Source organism: Scyliorhinus canicula, chromosome 14 (assembly GCF_902713615.1).
Source record: "Scyliorhinus canicula chromosome 14, sScyCan1.1, whole genome shotgun sequence".
In the NCBI taxonomy this organism is placed as follows: Eukaryota; Metazoa; Chordata; class Chondrichthyes; order Carcharhiniformes; family Scyliorhinidae; genus Scyliorhinus; species Scyliorhinus canicula.
This window is the reverse complement of record NC_052159.1, coordinates 51,090,451-51,114,958: the sequence shown is the minus strand read 5'-3', so window position 1 is coordinate 51,114,958 and position 24,508 is coordinate 51,090,451. Positions and strand designations below refer to the sequence as shown.

At 46.1% G+C, this 24,508-nt stretch overlaps 1 protein-coding gene across 5 annotated transcripts in view; it reads right to left on the bottom strand.

Annotated features, from left to right (window-relative positions):
* Positions 1-24,508, bottom strand: part of spata13 (spermatogenesis associated 13) — a 425,777-nt gene that overhangs the window by 3,768 nt on the left and 397,501 nt on the right. For all 5 annotated transcript variants that reach the window (XM_038818100.1, XM_038818098.1, XM_038818099.1 and 2 more), the window contains 4 exons: positions 21,050-21,282; positions 19,062-19,191; positions 15,082-15,454; positions 935-1,009 (listed from right to left, as the gene is read on the bottom strand). In XM_038818100.1, coding sequence (XP_038674028.1) covers positions 935-1,009; positions 15,082-15,454; positions 19,062-19,191; positions 21,050-21,282 — 811 coding nt within the window. The remainder of the gene's footprint in view (positions 1-934; positions 1,010-15,081; positions 15,455-19,061; positions 19,192-21,049; positions 21,283-24,508) is intronic.

Genomic DNA, 24,508 nt, shown 5'->3' with positions numbered 1-24,508 from the left:
CGTCTGTTTGGAGTTTGCACATTCTCCTCGAGTCTGCTTGGGTTTCGCCCCCACAACCCAAAGCTAGATGGATTAGCCATGCTAAATTGCCCCTTAATTGGAAAAGATTAATTTTTTTATATAAAAAAAGGAATTTGTCCCAGTGGAGACGGAGAATCGCGGAGGCCCCGGAGACCATCGGGTCAGGCCTGGTAATGACATGCCAACAGCGTTTACTGTACATGCATTCTGGAATGCATTGACACCGCTGTCAGAGTACTGGAGAATTGCAATTTGGCAGGAAACTGGGACCAGCCACGATTTCAGCATCAAAATCAATTCTATACCCAATAGCGTTTCGTGATTCCGGCGTGTGCCAATGGAGAATCCTGCCCAAGATGTTTAAAAAAGTAACTTGCTACGGTTTTATTACATTTTCGTTCTTGCTTACAATTAGTACTTTCTCTCGCAATAACACACCGTATTATCAGGTTTACCTGAACATTTTACACAGGGGAAATTAAAACTATTTTGGTTGCTATGAATAAGTTGCAGTTGGCTAATTGCTATGTACTGCAAATATACCAGAATGTCAAACAGGAAATGAGCCACTGGTCCATCTACCTCTTCCCACACAGTCTGTAATGTTATGCATCAACAATGTGTACACTCTCTACCCACCCTGTCATCTCCTGGGAGAAATGATAAAACAGCTAAAACTCAGTGAGAGGGATTTTAAAAATATATAAAATTCCTTTTTAACTTCCTTGGACGTACATAAAATAATCCAGGAGATATTCATTTAATTTAAGTCTTTAAAATACTATATGTTTGCCATCATTTAATTTATAGAATCACCAGTATCATCTGCTCAAAATCTGAAGCCTGTGTGATTTCCTTTTCTTTTATACCATACTACATAATGGAAACCTTCTAAATATTTTTTTCTACTTACCCTTCATTTTCCCGTGCCTTGATTTTTTGGCATTTAACATTGCTTGTTTCTTCTGGTTTTCTGGTATGACAAATCCTGAAAGAAGATTAATGCAAAAGAAAACTCTTCATTAATGCGTAACCCTTTTGAACACACTCCATAATCTACTTGAAGCAAAAATATGAATTTTGCTTGATACTGCAGAGGAGAAAAGCAAATCGTTAATAACAAGAATCTCAGATCGGAGTATTTTAGGCTTTATCGTGGGACCAGGCAGGGGTGTCCCCTGTCCCCCCTGCTCTTTGCACTGGCGATTGAACCCCTGGCCATGGCGTTGAGGGAGTCAGGGAAGTGGAGGGGTCTGGTGCGGGGGGGGAGGAGCACCGGGTATCGCTGTATGCGGACGACCTGCTGTTATATGTGGCGGACCTAGAGGGGGGAATGCCGGGGGTGATGGAACTGTTAGCGGAATTTGGGGGCTTCTCGGGCTATAAGCTGAACTTAGGAAAGAGCGAGGTATTTGTAGTGCACCCGGGAGATCAGGAGGAGGGAATTGGGAGGCTCCCCTTCAGGAGGGCAGTGAAGAGTTTCAGGTACCTGGGGGTGCAGGTGGCCAGGAGTTGGGGGGCTCTTCATAAGCTTAACTTCACCAGACTAGTGGAACAGATGGAGGAGGAATTTAAAAGGTGGGACATGGTGCCGCTATCGCTGGCGGGCAGAGTGCAATCCGTCAAAATGACGGTTCTCCCGAGGTTCTTGTTCCTCTTCCAGTGCTTGCCCATCTTTATCCCTAGGGCCTTTTTAAAAAGGGTGACCAGCAGCATCATGGGATTTGTTTGGGCGCATGGCACCCCGAGGGTGAAGAGGGTCTTCTTGGAGCGGAGTAGGGATGGGGGGGGGCTGGCGTTGCCCAACCTCTCGGGGTATTACTGGGCGGCCAACGTGTCGATGGTGCGTAAGTGGGTGATGGAGGGGGAGGGGGCAGCATGGAAACGGATGGAGAGAGCGTCCTGTGGGGAAAGAGGCCGGTGTGCTGGCCTTTGCGTCCCTAGTAGCCCGGCGAAGGATTTTGCTACAGTGGAAGGACGCGACGCCCCCAAGCGTGGAGACCTGGATCAATGACATGGCGGGCTTCATTAAGCTTGAGAAGGTTAAATTCGACCTGAGAGGGCGGTGCAAGGGTTCTTTAAACGGTGGCAACCTTTCCTCGACTTTCTGGCTCAACGATAGGGTACTGGGACAGTAGCAGCAGCAACCCGGGGGGGTGGGGGGGGGACGTTGATTATGTTAGCTTATTTTATTTAAATTTGATTTATCTAATTTTAATTTATGGTTAAGTTCTCTTGTTTGGGGGGGGGTGGGGGAATGTGATACATGTGATGTTACGGTATGGGGGGAATTGTGTGTGTTATGGGGCTGTTAGTTGCATATTACTGCTTTTTGCTATACTTTTTGTTATATTTTCTGTAAAAAATTCCAATAAAAATTATTTTTAAAAAAAATAACAAGAATCTCTTTCGAATTCAATTTTTTTCCTGTTCTTGCTCAGAATGCATGCTCCTCAGTCACAGCAGTGAATTTCCAATTTCAGTCAATGTATGAAATTGGCTCCAAGGCGATGCTGACTGCTACCCAGTGTGACTCAACCTGAACCAATTAATTTAAAATGTGGTTAAAGAACAAAATCCATAGATGTTACAAACTAACAGACCCAAAAAATTAGTCGTATTATCAAAATCTTATGGTTTTCATTTTAACACCCCAAATAGAGATGCACTTGTCCTGTAATCAAAATCAACGGTTGCTGGGGAAGCAAGATGAATCCAGGCACTCTGTACAGGGGCGGAGGCTTGAATATACGGTCCTGTCACTGCACAACAGCAACAGATCATGTTCTATTGTGGTCATTCACACTTAATATTCCTAATATAGGAGTTTGGGGACTTCTCTGGGTATAAGCTCAACGTGGGGGAAGAGTGAGCTGTTCGTGGTGCATTTGGGGGACCAGGAGAGAGAGATAGGGGAGCTTCCGCTGAAAAGGGCAGAGAGGAACTTCAGATACCTGGGGGTCCAGATAGCCAGGAGCTGGGGGGCCCTGCATAGGCTGAACTTTACGAAGCTGGTGGAGCAAATGGAGGAGGAGTTTAGGAGGTGGGATGTGTTGCCACTCTCCCTAGCGGGCAGGGTCCAGTCGGTCAAAATGACGGTGCTCCCGAGGTTTCTGTTCCTCTTCCAGTGTCTACCCACCATGATCCCGAAGGCTTTTTTCAGGAGGGTCAGTAGGAGTATTACGGGGTTTGTGTGGGCGCAGAAGACCCTGAGGGTGAGGAGGGTATTCTTGGAGCGGGGCAGGGAAGTGGGCGGGTTGGCACTGCCCAACCTGTGTGGGTACTACTGGGCTGCGAACGTGGCAATGATACGTAGGTGGGTGATGGAGGGGGAGGGGGCAGCATGGAAGAGGTTGGAGGCGGATCCTGTGTGGGCACGAGCCTAGAGGCGCTGGTGACGGCGCCGTTGCCGCTCCCCCCACCAAGGTATTCTACGAGTCCGGTAGTGGTGGCTACCCTCAAAATCTGGGGGCAGTGGAGGCGGCATAGGGGGAGATGAAGGCTTCAGTTTGGTCCCCGATACGGGGGAACCACCGGTTTGTACCAGGGAGGATGGTCAGAGGGTTTTTGAGCTGGCACAGGGCAGGTATCAGGCGGATGGGGGACCTCTTTCTCGATGGGAAGTTTGCGACCTTAGAGGAGTTGGAGGGGAGGTGGGTTCTCCCCACAGGGAATACCTTCAGGTATATGCAGATTAGAGCGTTTGTTAGGCGGCAGGTGGCAGAGTTCCCACTGTTGCCGCCAAGGGGGGGTTCAGGACAGGGTGCTCTCGGTGACGTGGGTCGGTGAGGGGAGGATCTCGGCAACCTACCAAGTGATGCAGGAGGGGGTGGAGGCCTCGGTGGAAGAGCTGAAAGCGAAGTGGGAGGAGGAGCTAGGAGAGGAGATCGATGAGGGGACGTGGGCGGATGATCTGGGGAGGGTGAATTCCTCCTCCTCTTGTGCAGGGCTAAGTTTAATCCAACTAAAGGTGCTGCATAGGGTGCATATGACTGGGACCAAGCTGAGCCGGTTCTTTGGGGGAGAGGACAGGTGTGGCAGGTGTTCGGGGAGCCCAGAAAATCACACCCACATGTTCTGGGCGTGTCCGGCGTTGGAGGGCTTTTGGAGGGGGGTTGCTGGGACCTTGTCAAGGGTGGTTGGCTCCAGGGTGGAGCCGGGCTGGGGGCTCACAATTTTCGGGGTAGCATCGGAGCCGGGAGTGCAGGAGGCGAAAGAGGCCGGTATTCTGGCTTTTGCGTCCCTGGTAGCCCGGTGCAGGATTCTTTTACAGTGGAGAGATGCGAAGCCCCCGAGCCCGGAATCCTGGATCAACGACATGGCCGGGTTCATCAAACTGGAGAGGGTCATGTTTGCCCTGAGGTGGTCGGTGCAAGGGTTCTTCCAACAGTGGCAGCCCTTTCTAGACTTCCTGGCGGAGCTACGTGTTTGCTATGGGGGTGTGGTTTCATGGTTTTATGCTTTTTTGTTGTTGTTAATTTATTGCTTTTGTATTTGGTGGGGGGGAGGTTACTGTTTTTCTTTGTTGTGTTGGTTAAAATTTGTTGAAAATCTGAATAAAAATTATTTTTAAAAATATATATATATTCCTAATATTCTACTCAGCTTTCAGTTTATCATTGGATTCATCCACTACAAAGTTTACTCAGTCATATAGGAGAGTTTGATGGTAGTAATTACCATACAGGTGTGTGGAAGTAAGAACATAGTGATAATGTCACTGGAATAGTAATCCAGAGGCGCAGACTGATGCCCTCGGGTCGTGGGTTCAAATCCAATGTTGGCAGATGGTGAAATTTAAATTCAACTAGTAAATCTTGAATTAAAAGCTAGTTTAATGAAACCATAGTCGATTGCTGTAAAAACCGATCTGATTCATTAATGTTCTTTAGGAAATCTGCTATTCATACTGGTCTGGCTATATGTGACTCCAGACCGACAACAATGTGGTTGACTCAAATGATCTCTAAAACGGCCCAGTAAGCCACTCAGTTGTATTAAACTGCTACAAAGTCTGAAATGAATGAAACCTGCGGACAGCAGCATCCGCCAAAGCACTGGCACAGTCATTCCCATTCAACCCCGCAAAATGCTCCTTGTTAATATCTGAGAGTTTGTACCAGAATTGAGAGAGTTATCCCACAGACGCACTCGCAGAATGATACCGTACAGACACCACCATCACAATCACCATCCCTGGGAATGTTCTATCCCACCAACAGGAATACAGTCATGAGTGAATTGCTCTGGAAGTCAACATCAACTCTGGACCCCATGAAGTCACACGGCATCAGGTCAAACATAGGCCAGAAAAGGTGCTGGTTACCAACTATCTTCCCTCAGCTCATAAATTAGCACTCCTCCATGTTGAACACCACTGAGCATGGCAAGGGTGCAGAAGATACTTGGGGTGGAGGACTTCAATGTCCATCACCAAAAGTAGCTTGGTAGTACACCCATGACAGTATCAGTAGGAATGACCACCACACACTCCTTGTGAAGATTAAGTTGGGCCTTCACGTTAAGAATACTCCACTTTGCATTGTGTGGCACTACCGCCATGCTAAATGGGATAAATTTCAAACAAATTTGGCAACTCAAAATTGGGCATCCATGAGGCACTGTGGGCCATCAGCAGTAGCAGAATTGTACACAACTACAATCTGTAATGCTCATGGCTCAGCATTTTTCCCACTCCTCCATTACCATCAAACCAGGGGTTCAACGCTGTTTCAAGTGAAGAATGCAGGAGGACATTGTAGCCCTCTAAAATGGACACCAGTATACAAAATGGAGAACCGCAAGGAATACAGGGAAAAACAGCCATAGTAAGGACATACAGCTTGCAGAAGCATTTAGCATTTTGCACGTACAAAACCGGTTTCAAGGCAGTTGCAGAAACCCAGCCAAAGGTGCAAATAGGAAAGCGATCTGCATACTAATGAGATGATACCGGCCCAGTCCCAGATACAATAGAAACATTTTAAGTATCAATCGATACTTTCTATAGCTACCCAGCCAGAATGGCGCCAGAGAAACCAGGACAATGAGCCCTAGGGACCGCCCCAACCATCGAGAAACGACTCCAGGATAGGGGAGTTCAAAACGTATCGATCGGGAAAGACCCAATTGACGAGGGAACCACCCCAAGGGGGCCTGAACCTCCTGGGACCTATAAAAAGGTCAAGCACATGATTCGGTCTGTTGCTTCCTGACTCCGGCCTAGGCTGTTGCATCCTGACTCCGACCCCAGCCTCCAGGTCCTGTCTTTCATCACCGGCCGTTGAGCATCAGCCATCTATCAGTAAGTGCCAAAACAACGATCGCTACGTGACCCAGGCATTGCTTATACTCTTGCCGACTATTAGTGAACAGAAGGTGCAGACCAGAAAGGAACAAAGGCCTTGTCCCCTGACCTTGCTGGTTCCTACTTAGATAAGTATTTAGTCGTTTAATAGTAGAAATAAGTATGTCTTTTAGCGTGTGCATGAGTATTTATTATATCTGTTATAATAAACACTAATTGTTTAGACTTACTGATCGGTGTTTAGACTTATTGCTTTGAACTTGACCTTGATAACTTGTGACGGTGTCTCTTACGGCACCTGGCGACTCCTGAGCATAGATACAGATACAGAGCCAAACCAGTGTTAAGCACATGTCCTTTAAATGGAGGTGTGTTAATCACACTAACAGCAGAACGAGCAACATGCCAGGTGCAGCACCAGGCATTACAAAAACTGAAGTGCCAACCTGGTGAAGGTACACAACACAGGACCACTTTCATGCCATACAGCAGAAGCAGCATGCCATAGACATGGTTAAGCATTCCATAACCAACGGGTCAGATGAGATCCAAGCTCTGCAGTCCTATTACATCGAGCTGTGACTGGTGGTGCAAAATAAAATGACTTACTGTAGGAGGAGGGTCCACAAATACCCCCATCCTCAACTATCAGTGCTGAAGCATTCGCAACAATCTTCAGCCAGAAATGCTAAGTGGATGATCCATCTCAGCTTCTACCCAAGCATCACATTTATCAGTCTTCAGCCAATTCGATTAATTCCATGAAATATCAAAAAACAGCCAAAGGCACTAGATGCTGCAGAGGCTATGGCCCCTGACAACATTCCGGCAGTCTAAAGACTTGTGCTCCAGAACCAGCCGCACCCTTAGCAAATCTGATACAGTACAGCAACAGCACTAGCATCTCCCGGCAATGTGGAAAATTGCCCGCTATATTATGTCCACAACAAGGTGGGTAAATTCAAAATGGGCAATTATCGCCCCACCAGTCTACTCTTGATCATCAAGACGGGAAGCGTTGTCGACTATCAAGTGCTATCAAGTGGTACTCACTCAGCAAAAACCTGCTCAATGATGCTCAGTTTGAGTTCCAACATGATCACTCAGCTCCTGAACTCATTACAGCTTTGGTCCGAACATGGACAAAAGAACTGAACTCAAGAGGTCAGTTGCGAGTGACTGCTCATGACATCAAGGCAGCATTTGACTGAGAGTGGCATCAAGGAGCCCTAGCAGGTCAATGGAAATTAGGGGATGGAAAAACTCTCCACTGTCATACCTAGCACAAAGGACAATGGTTGTGAATGTTGAAGGTCAATCATCTCAGTTGCGGGTCATCGCCGCAGGAATTCCTCAGGACACCGCCCTGGGCTCAATCATCCTCATCTGTTTCATTTGCTTGGGGATGATTGTACAATGGTCAGCACCATTTGCGACTCCTCAGGTACTGAAGAAGTTTGTGTCCACATGGAGCAAGACTTGAGCTGATAAGTGGCAAGTAACAGTTGCGCCACGAAGTGCCAGGCAATGATCAACTCCAACAAGATAATCTAACCATCTCCCCATGGCATTCCCATCACTAAATCCCCCACTAACATCCTAGAGAGTTACCATTGACCAGAAACTCAACTGGAACAGCCATATAAATACTGTAGGGCAGGTAAGTAGGGGCCTCTGGGGGTTGGAACGGTGATGGATGGTGGTCCTGGAAGGAAGGAGGTGTTGTCAGAGGCTCAGGGCTGATAGGAGTAGTCTATAGGCCACCAAATAGTAACATTATGGTGGGGCAGGCAGCAAAAAAAGAAATAACTGATACATGTAGAAATGGTACAGCAGTTATCATGGGGGATTTTAATCTACATGTCGATTGGTTTAACCAGGTCGGTCAAGGCAGCCTTGAGGAGGAGTTTATAGAATGTATCCGCGATAATTTCCCAAAACAGTATGTAATGGAACCTACGAGGGAACAAGCATTCCTAGATCGGGTCCTGTGTGATGAGACAGGATTGATTAATGATCTCATAGTTAGGGATCCTCTCGGAAGGAGTGATCACAATATGGTGGAATTTAAAATACAGATGGAGGGTGCGATGGTAACATCAAACACTAGTGTTTTGTGCTTAAACGAAGGAGATTACAGTGGGATGAGAGAAGAACTAGCTAAGGTAGACTGGGAGCAAAGACTTTATGTTGAAACAGTTGAGGAACAGTGGAGAACCTTCCAAGCGATTTTTCACAGTGCTCAGCAAAGGTTTATACCAACAAAAAGGAAGGACGGTAGAAAGAGGGAAAATTGACTGTGCATATCCAAGGAAATAAGGGAGAGTATCAAATTGAAGGAAAAAGCATACAAAGTAGCAAAGATTAGTGGGAGACCAGAGGACTGGGAAATCTTTAGGGGGCAACAGAAAGCTACTAAAAAAGCTATAAAGAAGAGTAAGATAGATTATGAGAGTAAACTTGCTCAGAATATAAAAACAGATAGTAAAAGTTTCGACAAATATATAAAACAAAAAAGAGTGGCTAAGGTAAATATTGGTCCTTTAGAGGATGAGAAGGGAGATTTAATAATGGGAGATGAGGAAATGGCTGAGGAGCTGAACAAGGTTTTTGGGTCGGTCTTCACAGTGGAAGACACAAATAACATGCCAGTGACTGATAGAAATTAGGCTTTGACAGGTGAGGACCTTGAGATGATTGTTATCACTAAGGAGGTAGTGATGGGCAAGCTAATGGGGCTAAAGGTAGACAAGTCTCCTGGCCCTGATGGAGTGCATCCCAGAGAGCTGAAAGACATGGCTAGGGAAATTGCAAATGCACGTGATAATTTCCCAAAATTCACTAGGCTCTGGGGTGGTCCCGGTGGATTGTAAATTAGCAAACGTGACACCACTGTTTAAAAAAAGGAGATAGGCAGAAAGCGGGTAATTATAGGCCAGCGAGCTTAACTTCGGTAGTAGGGAAGATGCTGGAATCTATCATCAAGATAGCGAGGCATCTGGATGGAAATTATCCCATTGGAAAGACGCAGCATGGGTTCATAAAGGGCAGGTCGTGCCTAACTAATTTAGTGGTATTTTTTGAGGACATTACCAGTGCGATAGATAACGGGGAGCCAATGGATGTGGTATATCTGGATTTCCAGAAAGCTTTTAAGAAGGTGCCACACAAAATGAAAAAAATGAAATGAAAATCGCTTATTGTCACGAGTAGGCTTCAAATGAAGTTACTGTGAAAAGCCCCTAGTTGCCACATTCCGGCGCCTGTTCGGGGAGGCTGTTACGGGAATCGAACCATGCTGCTGGCCTGCTTTCAAAGCCAGCGATTTAGCCCTGTGCTAAACAGCCCCAAAAGGTTGCTGCATAAGATAAAGATGCATGGCATTAAGGGTAAAGTAGTAGCATGGATAGAGGATTGGTTAATTAATAGAAAGCAAAGAGTGGGGATTAATGGGTGTTTCTCTGGTTGGCAATCAGTAGCTAGTGGTGTCCCTCAGGGATCAGTGTTGGGCGTACAATTGCTCACAATTTACATAGATGATTTGGAGTTGGGAACCAAGGGCAATGTGTCCAAATTTGCAGACGACACTAAGATGAGTGGTAAAGCAAAAAGTGCAGAGGATACTGGAAGTCTGCAGAGGGATTTGGATAGGTTAAGTGAATGGGCTAGGATCGGGCAGATGGAATACAATGTTGACAAATGTGAGGTTCTCCATTTTGGTAGGAATAACAGCAAAAGGGATTATTATTTAAATGGCCAAATATTAAAACATGCTGCTGTGCAGAGAGACCTGGGTGTGCTAGTGCATGAGTCGCGAAAAGTTGGTTTACAGGTGCAACAGGTGATTAAGAAGGCGAATGGAATTTTGTCCTTCATTGCTAGAGGGATGGAGTTTAAGACTAGGGTGGTTATGCTGCAATTGTATAATGTGTTAGTGAGGCCACGCCTGGAGTATTGTGTTCAGTTTTGGTCTCCTTACCTGAGAAAGGACGTACTGGCGCTGAAGTGTGGGCTAAACCGGAGAGAAACTCCCAAGGACCCAAAAAAGTGACTAAGTGTCATTGAATAGCGGTGGGGAATCAAAACTACCTGAAAACCCACTACAAATTAAATTAGAAATTTTGTGGGAGAATTGGGCCCATCAATTCTTTTAATTATCTCTTTGTCAATCAACTGTGAACTTACAAAGCCCGACTTGATAATGATACTTTGGGGCAGCACGGTGGCGCACTGATTAGCATTGCTTCCTCGCAGCTCTGAGGTCCGTGGTTCTATCCCGGCTCTGGGTCACTGTCCGTGTGGAGTTTGCACATTCTCCCCGTATTTGCGTGGGTTTCGCCCCCACAACCCAAAAGATATGCAGGGTAAATGGATTGGCCAAACTAAATTGCCCCTTAATTGGAAAAAATGAATTGGGTACTCTAAATTTATATTAAAAACAACCAATAATGATAGATTGTGGAAATCAGCCAAATATAAATAATGCTGTAATGATTGCATGTAGAGGAATGTAAACAAACAGCTATTTAGAAGGTTTTCCCCCAAACTCTCTCAGACATAGGAAGTTTCTTAATTCCATTTTTAAAGGGCTGGCAATTTAAAGGTCTACAGTGGTTATCTGTCCTTCAAGAGTGGTTATAATGTCTCAAAAGATTCATAAATCTGCACTGCGGCATAAGGCCCTTGGGCCAGTATAAATGAAGCCTGATTGAACCAAATTCAAACAGTCCTATTGAATTCAGGAGCCCCATATCTGAGTCACGTCATGCTTTCTTCCCGCCACCCCCATCCTGGTGAAAATATGATTTTGGAAACGGGTGAGGCGGAATCACATCTCAACTGCCACATTGGAAGCCCATGGAGTCGCCACAAAAATCCAGACCAATATGTAGAAGCCGAAAAGGATCATGTTTAACCAACCTGATGTAATGTTTTTCCTATTTCTTCAAAAAGAATTTAAAGCTTTTACAAAACAATACTATTTATTTTTATGTTCTTGATGGTTTTATGCATTATTTCCTCTTTGCCACCTTCGTCTTTTGATTCACTTTCCTAACATGCTCATAATTCCAGAGTACAATATGGACCAAATTTGACATGTTAATGAACTGTTATACTTTTAAGGATATGAAATCTCTTTGTTGGCAATTGCCAAAATGTCTGATTTTCCTTCTTTCTTCCACAGAACAACTAAGATCATGAGCATAGAAGAGGAGCATTAGAGCCACCAAAGCTTTACACAGACACAGTGACACTTCATTCGGACATGCACAGCACCGTCACAAAGCAACTAATATACACTGGGTCGAGGATCCCCTGGAGATTTGACATTTAATAATTTAACATCTCTGGAAAGAAGGATTTTTATTTGTATAATGCTTTGCCCAAACTGCTTCAGAGACAGTGATTAATTTTTTTGAAATACAGTACTTTGTTTTGTAGGATTGTTCAGCAGCCAATTTATTTTTGATAGTCTCTTTTAAAACTGTGCTTTTCAAACTTTTTTCCCCAGGACCCACTTTTACCAACCTGCTAACCTTCGTGACCCACGTCGGCGAACTTTGCGACACATAATTTCTGCTTACCGTTCTGGCAATAGGTGAGCCTGTCTAGTCCTCACAATCTCCCTTGCTTTATCATTGAATGTTACATTTCTGCTAAGGACTTCAGCTGATGATTTAAGTTCTCGCTGGATCCTTTGAAAAAAATCAAGAGATTTGTCCTCATCATGCTTAGTCTTCAAATGCCTTTTGAAGTTTTGGGGGTTTTAAACATTAATTTGCCAGTACTTCACTGCATTTCACACACATTGGGTTGGCATCCTGGTTTGCACTGGCATAATTAACAGAGCTATACCTCAAGATCTCATCTTTATACTGCTTTGTCCCGGATTTCAGTTTTCTTCTTAGTAAGCTGTTCACCAGAGACCCTGGAGTTCTGTATACAGCTCACACTAGCACTGCTTTGTCCTGCTGTGGATTCTTCTCAGCAGCTCACACTAGCACTGCTTTGTCCTGCTGTGGATTCTTCTGAGCAGCTCACACTAGCACTGCTTTGTCCTGCTGTGGATTCTTCTGAGCAGCTCACACTAGCACTGCTTTGTCCTGCTGTGGATTCTTCTGAGCAGCTCACACTAGCACTGCTTTGTCCTGCTGTGGATTCTTCTGAGAAGCTCTCTCCAGCTAATTTAGTTGTGAGATCCTGGCCTGTTTGTATCTCTTGCCCTCTCTTCCTTATGATAAAATGATCCATCTTCAGTTCTTCACAGTCCTGTTGCCTTGCTTGCCTGCAGCTAGAAAATGGTGGAATCCGTGATATCACGCCAAAAGCATGGACATACAAGGCGTGTGACATCAGTGTATGTGCTGGGTGTGTGACCTGCTCTCCGCCGCTGCTTCTGGCGGGAAGACTGCATCATACGTATTTATAAGCCAAGCGGGACTGGCATTCTCAACTGAAAAGCCAGTCGTGGCCGTTGGGCGCTTCTCCTACGATCAGGAACAGCGTGACCCTTCCGACACCCACCCGCGAGTCACGAGCCGCAGTTTGAAAAACCTTGGGCGAAATTCTCCCCTACCCGGCGGAGTGGGGGGTCCCGGCGTAGCGGAGTGGCACCATCACTCCGGCGTCGGGCCTAGCCCCTAAAGATGCGGAGAATTCCACACCTTTAGGGGCTAGACCCGCGCCGGAGTGGCTCCCGCTCCGCTGACTGCCTTTGGCGCCATGCCGCCTGACGTTGGGGCTGGCCGAAAGGCCTTCGCCGGTTGGCGTGAGTCCGCGCATGCGCCAGAGCGTCAGCGGCCGCTGATGTCACCACCGGCGCATGCGCGGTGGAGGGGGTCTCTTCCGCCTCCGCCATGGTGGAGGCCGTGGCAGCGGTGGAAGAAAAAGAGTGCCCCCATGGCACAGGTCCGCCCGCCGATCGGTGGGCCCCCATCGCGGGCCAGGCCACTGTGGGGGCACCCCCCCGGGGTCCGATCCCAGGACCCCGGGGTCCCGTTCGCACCGCCAATCCCGCCGGCACAGAGGTGGTTTAAACCACGTCGGCGGGAGAAGCCTGACAGCGGCGGGACTTCGGCCCATTGCGGGGTGGCCCGCCGATTGGCGGGGCGCGATTCCCCCTCCCGCCAATTTCCGGGTGGCGGAGAATTCCGGCCACGGCGGGGGCAGGATTTACACCCGGCCCGGGCGATTCCCCGACCCTGCGGGGGTTCGGAGAATTCCGTCCCTTGTGTGGGATTTTCTCAGCTCAGGGCCTGGCTAGTGAATCCCCATGACCGCCGCGTATCGCACCATGCCGCGATTCTCCACAGAGCGGAGAATCACCGCCATTCTCCACAGAGCGGAGAATCACCGCGCATGCGCGCATTGGCACCAGTGCCACTGCACATGCGCGGACCTCGCGGTGCCCAGTTCATGCCAGGATCAGCAGCTGGAGTGGCATGGGTCACTCCAGTGCCATGCTGGCCCCCTGTAGGGGCCAGAATTGCTGATCCCGAGGCCATGTTGACGCCGTCGGGAAACGTGACGGCGTTTACGACGGCGTCGACACTTCGCCTCAGGATCAGAGAATCCCGCCCCTTGTTCGACATTATGGTGACCATTCATTTTTTTTTATGAGGAGGCCGATTGACAGATGAATATTGACGAGGACAACAGGAGAATTCCCTGCTCTCTTTGAACAAGGTGCCATGGGATCTATTAAGTCTGCCTGTTTAGTCTATGGTTTAACATCTCCTTCTCAAAGACATCACTTATGACAATGCAGAACTCCCTACCTAATGGAATGAAGTATCAGACTACATTATGAGCACAAAGTCGTGAACTGATGTTTAAACCTCAAACCCAGAACCTCTTGACTCAGAGACAAGGCTCCTGCCACTCAGCCAATCTAATCTGAAGGTTAACAATAATTAAAATAGATTCTCAAAAGCAATTACAATTCATTATACTAGAACATAAGGGTATGTTCTTGGGAAAAGTCCTGATTTATGGGATTATGGGAAGCAAATTAAGGGAAAAACGTAAAAGGTTCAACATATCATGTACATTACTTTTACACTTTCCACTTTGCTACAGTGGTGTGGTAGTATGACTAGAGGTATTACGGTAACTAGCAATGCCAAGCCTCGCTGCTCATTGGCCCAATGGTATGTAACACTAGTCACCCAATGGTTAGAGGTGTAAGGTAGCTCCGCCCTGTAAGGCTGGGTATAAGAGCCCGTGTGTTCCTCACAGCTTCCTTTCTGTACCTGAGCTGCTGGGGAAACATTTTGTCTATTAAAGCCTTCAGTTTCGGACTACAACTTCGCTTCTGTGGTCAATTGATAGTGCATCAAGTGGTAACGAAAAAAAATGACATCTCACTGCAAACTGATCCACAGTGCCCCCCCAAACCCCCAACAAAAGTAGTCAATCCGTAGCTAAGCTATTCTCGCAAGTGGTCCATATTTCCACCCCAGTGTGCACTACATCAGTTCACCTTAAATAAGTGTATCAATTGGGCTTTCATACCTCTTGGTTGCAGAAGAAGAATGACAGTAAGGGTTAAAACCCCTGCTAGAAATTTGTAAATGTTGCTTAATGCTGAATTTCATTTGGTTACCATGTCCCCTCCTACATCCCTCTCGTTGAATCATTTGTAAAATTCCACTGGCAAGGTTTTCCATGAAGAATGACTGCCCACGCAGGAGGGTAGGAAATCAATTGCTGCATCTATTTATCCTTGAGTAATGTTCAGAAATCAAACTTACCCATTTGTTTGTCTTCTTCTACCCTTTTTCTTTCATCTGTACATGCTTGGAGCCATCGCTGTTTGTCTTCTGGCTTTTTGGCACAGAATAGATAGACTTCCTCTGTTGCTTTACTTCTCAATTTGAAGGCATTTTTTACATTAATGTTAAAATCCTTGTCTTTACCATCTTCTATGTCCAGTATTTTTATCTCATCCATGTCAATATGTCCTTTATAGTACAACATGTCACGTCTCAACAAGTCCTTTTTACAGAAAAACAATTGATGATCAAAAAGGAAAAATGTTCTCTGTTGGCTCTTTCCTTGACCTGAGATTTTAGTCAACTCTCCAGAATGGATCAATTCTGAACTTCTAGTTAAAACATCTTGCCCCTGAAAAATATACAAGTAAATGACATGATACATAAAGCCGCTCGAACAATATAATGCGTTATCTGGTCAATGTAGAAAGTGAGTAAGCATTACATCAAGACCTGACACTTTTCAAACAAAGTCAAGACATTTCTTTTAATGCTGCAGTACCAGTTAAACCACAAGGTGCCTGCAATGCACTAACAGAGTTCACTCTAGTGGTCAAAAGCAGGATCTACAAAAGGACGATATAAAGCAGCACAAAACTGAAAGCATATTTGTCGACGATTTTGGGCAAAAACTGGTGCAAGAGAAAGAGCAAATATAGTGATAAGGGCGGGGCCAATGTTGGGAGGAGGGTGGGGCATGGGTTGCAAGGAGAATTGGGCCAGAGTTCAGAGGAGAGTGGGCAAGAGTTCAGAAGAGGGCGGGGCATGGGTTGAAAGGTGGGCGGACCACAGGTTGAAAGGAGGGCGGGGCATGGGTTGAAAGGAGGGCAGGGCACGGGTTGAAAGGGCGGGGCATGGGTTTAAATGAGGGTGGGGCGGGTTGAAAGGAGGGCGGGTACAGGTTGAAAGGAGGGCGGGGTAGAGGTTGAAAGGAGGGCGGCGCACGGGCTGAAAGGAGGATGGGGCACAGGCTGAAAGGAGGGTGCGGCACGGGCTGAAAGGAGGATGGGGCACAGGCTGAAAAGAGGGTGGGGCATGGGTTGAAAGGAGGGTGGGGCACAGGTTGAGAGGAGGATGGGGTCAGGGAGTTCCGAGGAGAGCGGGTCAAGAGTTCAGGGGACAGGGGGGCCAGAGTTCAGGGGAGAGTGGGGCCAGAGTTCAGGGGAGAGTGGGGCCAGAGTTCAGGGGAGAGTCGGGCCAGAGTGCAGAGGAGAGTGGGGCCAGAGTTCAGAGGAGAGTGGGGCCAGAGTTCATGGGGAGAACGGGGCCATAGTTCAGGGGAGAGCGGGGCCAGAGTTCAGGGGAGAGTGGGGCCAGAGTTCAGAGGAGAGTGGGGCCAGAGTTCAGAGAGCGGGGCAAGAGTTCAGAGGAGAGTGGGGCCAGAGTTCAGAGGCGCATGGGGCCAGAGTTCAGAGGCGCGTGGGGCCAGAGTTCAGAGGCGTGTGGGGCCAGAGTTCAGAGGCGCGTGGGGCCAGAGTTCAGAGAGCGGGGCCAGGTTTCACACAAACTGTAGCTTCAGAGTCACATTCAGAAAAAAAAATCAAGGTGTGACATCAAAGGAATGTCCTAAGTTGAATGGCTGGTGTGTATTGCTGATTCGGGACTGAGTTCATACAACAAGCAGACTAAAAACGCTAAAAATATGAAGTATTAATAATAAATAACAAGTGACGAGCTGATGAGTCCTGTCTTTTATGTTTGAAGGTTTATTACTGCTCGAAATATGTGCAACTGGAAAGTATTACTAGAACTTATTGTATTGGTAGCATTATTAACAGCTGTAAAGTGTATTTGTATAGTTCATTAAGTTAACAAACAACTAGAAAATGCCAGGTTTGACCAACATCCTGTGTCCTGGATAACCATTCGTGCAGGAAGTTTTGTCAGTTGCAGCAACTTGGGTTTCAGAACATGAGCAGCAGCTGGTGTCACTGAGTCGCCTCCATGAGGCTGCGAGCTTTGTGGATAGCAGGTTTATAGATGTGGCCACTCCACAGCTTTAGAATATGCTGGATAGAGGGAGTGGATGATCGGCAGTCACAAAAGAATAGGCAGGAAGTACAAGCGTCTCCTAAAAGTGTATCCCTTTCTCAAATCTGTATTCACTGAATACTGATGAGAGTCATGGTTCATCTGGAACCTGACCTTTTAACCCCTTTTCCAGCGCCATGTGTCTTTACCTTTCTCAAAAAAAATCATGAAATCTGCTTGTGTAGAATTCTCCTTCTCGGAGATGCCAAAGCGAAGCAGAGCCAAAAACTCTAGTCTTTTTCGCTACTTTTAAGTTTGTGGTTTTTCTCATATGGCTTTCCCTTTTTTTTCTCTGGAACCACCTTCCTCCTTGCAGAAGAGGATTCTACCTCAGCTCAGCTTGGCAGGGGGTCTATCTCAAACCTATTTGGCCACATATTGTCTGATCCCTCCCCACTAGTCGGGGTGAGGGCGAAATGGGAGAGTAAACAGGCCATATCATCCACAGAATCATAGAATCACTACAGTGCTGATGGAGGCCATTCAGCCCATCAAGTCTCCACCGACCCTTTGAAAGAGCACTCCACCCAAGCCCACTTCCCTACCCTATCCCAATGACCCCTTAACCTAACTTAACCTACACATCCCTGGTCACTAAGGGGCAATTTAGAATGGACAATCCATCAAACCTGCATATCGTTGGACTGTGGGAGGAAACTGGAGCACCCTGAGGAAACCCACGCAGACACGGGGAAAACGTGCAAACTCCACAGTCACTCAAGGCCGGAATTGAACCCGGGTCCCTGACGCTGTGAGGCAGCAGTGCTTAACCATTGTGCCACATAGAGCAGAGCAGAGGGACTTAGGTGTATACTTACACAAGTCAAAGAAGGTGGCAGGACAGGTCAATAAAGTATACTGTATCATAAGCTTTATTAAGAGGGACGCAAAGTCAAAGAACAAGGAGGTAAAGCTGATCTTCTGCAAGACACTACTTGGCCTCAATTGGAGTATTGCGTCCCAGTACTGGCCACTGCACATCAGAAACAATATGGAAGCATTGGAAAAAGTGCATAAAAGATTCAGGAGGATGAAGTTACTCATCCTTGGAACCAGCTATGAAAATAGATTGGAAAAGTTGTTATTCTAGATATTCAAGATCATGGAAAATCTAGGCAGGAGTAGATGGGGGCAAAAGTGCTCCAACTTGTGTAACGACCAAGAACAAGAGAGCACAGATTTATAATAATTGCAAAAGAAGCAAAAATGATATGGGAGCAAACCTTTCCCACATAGCAAATGGTTAAGGTCTGGAATAAACTGCCTGAAAAATTGGTGGAGACTGGTTCAATCGAAGTATTCAAAAGAGAATGAGGTTGTTATCTGAAAAGGAAGAATGTTCAAGGTTACGGGAAAAGGCGGAGGGTCGGTGCAGGCACAAGCAGGCTTAATGTCCTCCTTCTGTGCTGAAAAAGTTCTGTGATTGGTGGAATTTTAGTTAATACCATAACTGCCATTCCCTTCCTGGTCACGAAGAGTTAATTTAAGGATTTCAATATTAATTTGTGAATCTTGATTTTTAAAAAAAAATTAAGCAAGGGTGTCTAACTATCGTAGTATCATAAAATACTGCAATGGCTTGTGATTCGAGTTTCCTTGCTTGATGTAAAATCTCTGTATGAGGGCTACTGTATTTTCAGGTTTGACACTAGAACCATCAGAGGGCTTACTCCAGTACTGGCACTTTAATATTCTTGGGTGCAGAAATAGAGACAAGTTGGGTGAAGCAATACATACTATGCAAGGGATTAGAGATATTTTTCCCACCACTTTTTCTGCGGTAATGCACGTCTATTAGGATTTGATGTAATTAACAGCACATCTCAGCAATTAACTGTTGAGCTTGCTTGCCCAAATCTAATATAAATATCAGAAGGATTTATATAAACTGAGGCAATCCAATTACAGAACAGAAATGTAAAATGTACCTCCCAGTTCAGAATGGACACTTGCCACTGTGCGATCTTGTTTATACTTTCTAATCGTCTTTTGCGTTCATTGATCAGACGTGCTACATTCTTCATGGCTTCGTATGCAGCACTGATGTTTTTGTAATCACTGTGAAATCGCAACAGAGTCTGATTAATCTTTGTCATTATTCAACAACTGCCATAATATAAGTTTCTAGATTTCAATCAAATACAATTTACAAGAGGAGCAACAATATATCAATCTAGCTGGATATAAAGTGACTATGCTGTAACAAAATTGGTTTTCCACATTTTGAAACATTGATTTCTAAAGTCTGATGTCAGATGTAATATACATAACAGCAAACAAAATACATCCAATTACATCTCACGTTGAAATTTCCAACTACAATCAGCTAGCTATACACCATCTCTGCTATGTTTGGTTAAATAGAAGCTTCTGTTCCATACTATGTGCAAAACATTTTTCATGCTCAAAATTGTTAAAAAGGTAATTTAAACTCCCTACTGTGCTTAAAGCCGTGGCCAGCTGAGCCAAACAGGTTTGAAAGATTCCAGGTTCAACTCTCATTCTCAGCTGAATTTAAGTGATCTTGGTGTCAGCAAGGACATTATAATTGGTCCTTGTCCCCTGGACCAGGGTAATGGCCAACTGACCAAGGTTATCTTTCATGAGCACTAACCTGTGACTACCTCAAGAAGAGTGCATTAGTAATGGGTGTTAGGGAAACGTGGGAATTGGCACAGGTGTGATGCCACCATGATAAAGAGAGGCCATCAGCATTAATCATTCAAACTCACACCTACCTTTAGGTTGCACTCAAAAAGTGGCAAAAATCTCTGGAGCTGTGTCCTCTGGTCAGTGAATTCAGGAGGGGAGGAAAGAAAGTTATCAAAAGATCTTTTAAATTGAATTCTTAATTTTTGGGTGGATTTTGTATTTGATTTTGAGGAATGAAACATTTTCCTTGTTTAGTGGTATCATAAAATTTACAGTGCAGAAGGAGGCCATTCGGCCCATAGAGTCTGCACCGGCTCTTGGAAAGAGCACCCTACCCAAGGTCAACACCTCCACCCTATCCCCATAACCCAGTAACCCCACCCAACACTAAGGGCAATTTTGGACACTAAGGGTAATTTATCATGGCCAATCCACCTAACCTGCACATCTTTGGACTGTGGGAGGAAACCGGAGCACCCAGAGGAAACACACGCAGACACGGGGAGGATGTACAGACTCCGCACAGTTAACTCGGTCAAACATACACATTTTTAGAATGTGTATTAAATGTGTATGAAATAAAATGTGGTTCCAAATTTTGTTTATAGCTATACAAGTTAATCTGTGTCATGTGCTGTACTAATAATATTTTCTATCTGTAAAGGTTTCGTACAGAAATCAGTAAAATAAGTGTTATTTCTATCTGTTCTCCCCTCTCTTCATATGCTCTATGATGGTGTCAAAAGGGTGCACAAGGTTCTTCTCATTTATCACCACAACAATCCAGCTAAGTCCAGAATTCAACACAATAGGTATTGTTAGTGTACTCTATTTTCATTTGCAACAAGACTCAACTACTAGAGATCTTGGAGTAGTTGTGGTCCCAAAAAAAACCCACCTGCAGCACAATGCTTAACTATTGGAAGTATCTGGAGTTCAAAGGAAATATAACTTCCCAATATCAACATGCAGTCAAATTTAACAAAAATTAGCATTATTCAAAAGACTCTTAACCCCTAACCCAGCAGCAGACAGGTACCCAATAGGGAGCAATGGATTATTCAGGCAGGTTGTTCAAACGTTTTTATGTGTACATTTTTGTGCTGGAAGTTGCTCTTAAATTTTGATGCAGGGTCATGCTAATTTCAATCAAGGATGATGGATTGTCACAAGAAACACTTAAGCAATGGGAGAAGAAGAATATACTTTCTATTTATATTTTTTACAGCCAGTTTGTCAATACCTTGAGACTTCATTCTCATACCTGTGATCTGGGGTAGTGTATTTGAGCAACTCAGCAAGCTGTAGTGGGTATTTGCAGATCTTCTGGACTGGAGTAAGAAGAAAGCCATCAATGGCGATGTCAATCATCTGTTGAAGCAGTCGACAGGCCTCAAAGAAGTGTCGATATTTGCTCTGTTTCATTAATTTGGCAAGTTCAACACATGCACTTGGGTGATTGTTGCAATATTCAGAGTATATTCCAAACCCTTCTTGCTGTAAAGAAACAATGGTTAAAAGAACAAAATTGATCATTACACTTCCAACTGCTTCTCAGACTCAGTGAAAATCTAAAAGAAAATCACCAGCAATTAATGTTTCTTAACATCATATTCACAAATGTCCTCTTCTGCACCAATATCAAAAGTTAATCCCAATATGATATGAACTGGATATTGTATGCCATAGATGGCAGCGCAAAAGTCCTCCCAACATGTTAGATCACCCCATCTTTTCATGTTTAGGCCTACACTCAGCATGCAAGTCAACTCCCCTTTTCTGCTAAGAAATGTTACACTGAAATGAGACTGAAAGTTGATAAATCCCCTGGACCTGATGATCTACATCCCAGAGTGCAGAAAGAGGCGGTGTAGGGATAATGGATTCTATGGTGGCGATTTTCCAAAATTTTATAGATTCTGGTATGGTTCTTGCATACTGACAGCTACCAAATGTAACCCTATTATTTAAGGAAGTAGAGGAGAGGAATAACTAGGAATTATAAACCGGTTAGCCTGACATCAGTAATAGTTTGTGATAACTGAACACTAAGAAAACATTGGTGCCTTAGGTGTAATATACTGGCAGAAACAAAATTAGGACTAAACAGATCATTCACAGGGTGGCAATCTGGTAGTGTACCGCAAGGACCCAGCTATTCACAATGTATGTCAATGATTTGGTTAGGTGAATTGGCCATGATAAATTGCCCTCAGTGTTCAAAAGGGCTAGGTGGTTTACTGGGTTACGGGGATAGGGTGGTAGTGTGGGCTTAAGTAGGGTGCTCTTTCCAAGGGCCGGTGCAGACTCGATGGCCCGAATTCTATGATTCTATGATTTGGATGCGGGGGCCAAATGTAACATTTCCAAGTTTGCTGATAATAGAAATGGGCAGCACAGTGGTAGTGGTTAGCACTGCTGCCTCGCAACGCCAGGGACCCAGGTTCAATTCCAACCTTGAGTGAATTGTGTGTGAAGTTTGCACATTCTCCCCGTCTCATTGTCGGTTTCCTCACACAGAAGGACACCATTCAGACAGTCATGATGGTGCCGGCTATTTGCAAAAGCAATTCACCTAGTGCCACACCTCTGTCTTTTACCTGTAGTCCTGCAAATGTTTGATCTTCAGATAAAAATCTAAATGTTTTTCTGAAGGCCATGATTGAATCTGCCTCCACTACACTCTGGGAAAAAATTTACGGCCCCTCCTGCTGGCGGGATTTCCCAGTCTCGCTCAAGTCAATGGACTTTTGAATGGCTTGTCGCATTTTCCAGCCTTGTTCCCACCACAGAGCGTCATGGAATTCTGCCCTCCCAGAATTCTGCCCTTCCACATCCTAACCACTCACTGCGTAAAAAATATTTTCCTCATGTTACTGTTGTTTCTTTCGCTATCGCCTTAAATTGCTGTCCTCCAATTCTCAATCCTTCTATCAATGGAAACAGTTTATCTGCATCTACTCTGTCCAGAACACTAATGATTTGGAATGCCTCCATCAGATCTTCTTCTCTTTCCTCTTCCCCATGGAGAGCAGCCCCAGCTTCTCCAAATTATCAACGTAACTGCAGTTCCTCATCCCTTCATTGATGAATAAACATCTTGGGTGGGGTTTTCCGTCCAGCGACGCAGGAATCGTGAACGGGTGGAGAATCGTTTGTCAGCTAAAATTGAGGTTGGTGCAGGGCTCCCAACAGAACACAATGCTTCAGTGCCTCAATAGTGGTGTGAGCATGTTCCATGCAGCACGCTGGCATGTAAATTGCGCAGTTACGGCCATTAGCATACCATTACTGAGCCTGACCCGATAGTCTCCGGACTCCCGCGATGCTCCCCCTCTGCCAGGCGGAAAAGACGATGGCGAGGTTCACTTATGGTATTTAAAATCAGGAAACAGGCATGTATCCCTGCCAGCAGGGACAGGTGGCGCGATTAGGTGCCCCTGGTGCCAGGCACTGAAAGGGCCAGCGGGGCGGTGTAATGCCAGACAGGATAACCGTACAGCCTGTTGGACCTGGTTGGGCATGGAGGTATTCACTATCCCAACATGTCTGCCCTTTACCCCCTGCAGAAAATGGATTTTGGTATTGACCCAGGAGTGGTTGGCATTTGCTAGCCGTTGCAACCATAAGCTGCACAAGCAGGAGTTGCTGGGGGAGGAGCCTGCAGAAACAGAGTCTGTACCAGAGGGGCAGGAGCCAACCGGTGAGGCTGGAGAACCGGCTGCCCAACAGGCCGAGGAGGTGGGAAGAAGGCATTGCATCAGGCCTAGTGTATACAGGCAGCACCTGTCATTTGAGGGCCTGCTAGACTCAACGTGTCGCTGAAAACTCTGGCTGACCTCGGAGACAGCATGGCATATCTGCCACATCATGGTGCATCTGGAGCCGTGGGAGGACACCAGCTCATGGTGGCCATCAAGGTGACGGTTGCCCTGAACATTTTTGCCATGGGTCCTTCCAGGCGCTGAGTGGGGACCTGAATGGCATCTCCCAGACCTCCATGCAGAGGTGCAGCCGTGCCGTAGCAGAAGCACTCTGTGCCCAGTGAATATGGACTGATCCACCGGGTTGACCGGACAGTGGGATTTGCCACCACCGTCGGGATGCCCAGGTCCAGGGGGCCATTGTCAGGGAGCATGCCCCCCCAGAGCACCGCCACATGAGGGGATGCTCTTCACAAACTAAAAGGGATTCCACTCTCAATGTGCAGTTGGTGTGTGACCACCAGCTGCACATCATGCATGTCTGCGCTCGATATCCAAGAAGTGTGCACAACGGCTCCATCCTGACACATTCAAAGGTTCCCGACGCCTTCGAGGCGAGGGGCTGACTCCTGAGCGACAGGGGTTATCCGTGGCATACGTGACTAATGACGCCTTCCAGAGGCCTCAGACCAATGCGGAGAACCGCTGTAGCGATGCCCATGCAGTGACCAGTAGCATAATCGAGCAGTGAATAGGCGTGCTGAAGATGTGGTTCAGATGCCTAGACCACTCTGGTGGGGTCCTCCAGTCCTGCCTTAGGAAAGTCGACCACATTGTGGTGGCCTGCTACGTCCTCCACATCACGCAGCAGAGGGGCAACATGCTGGAGGAGGAGGAGCAGGGCAGCAGGGTAGTGCAATGATTAGCACAGTTGCTTCACAGCTCCAGTGTCTTATGTTTGATTCCCGGCTTGGATCACTGAAGGTGCGGAATCTGCATGTTCTCCGTGTCTGTATGGG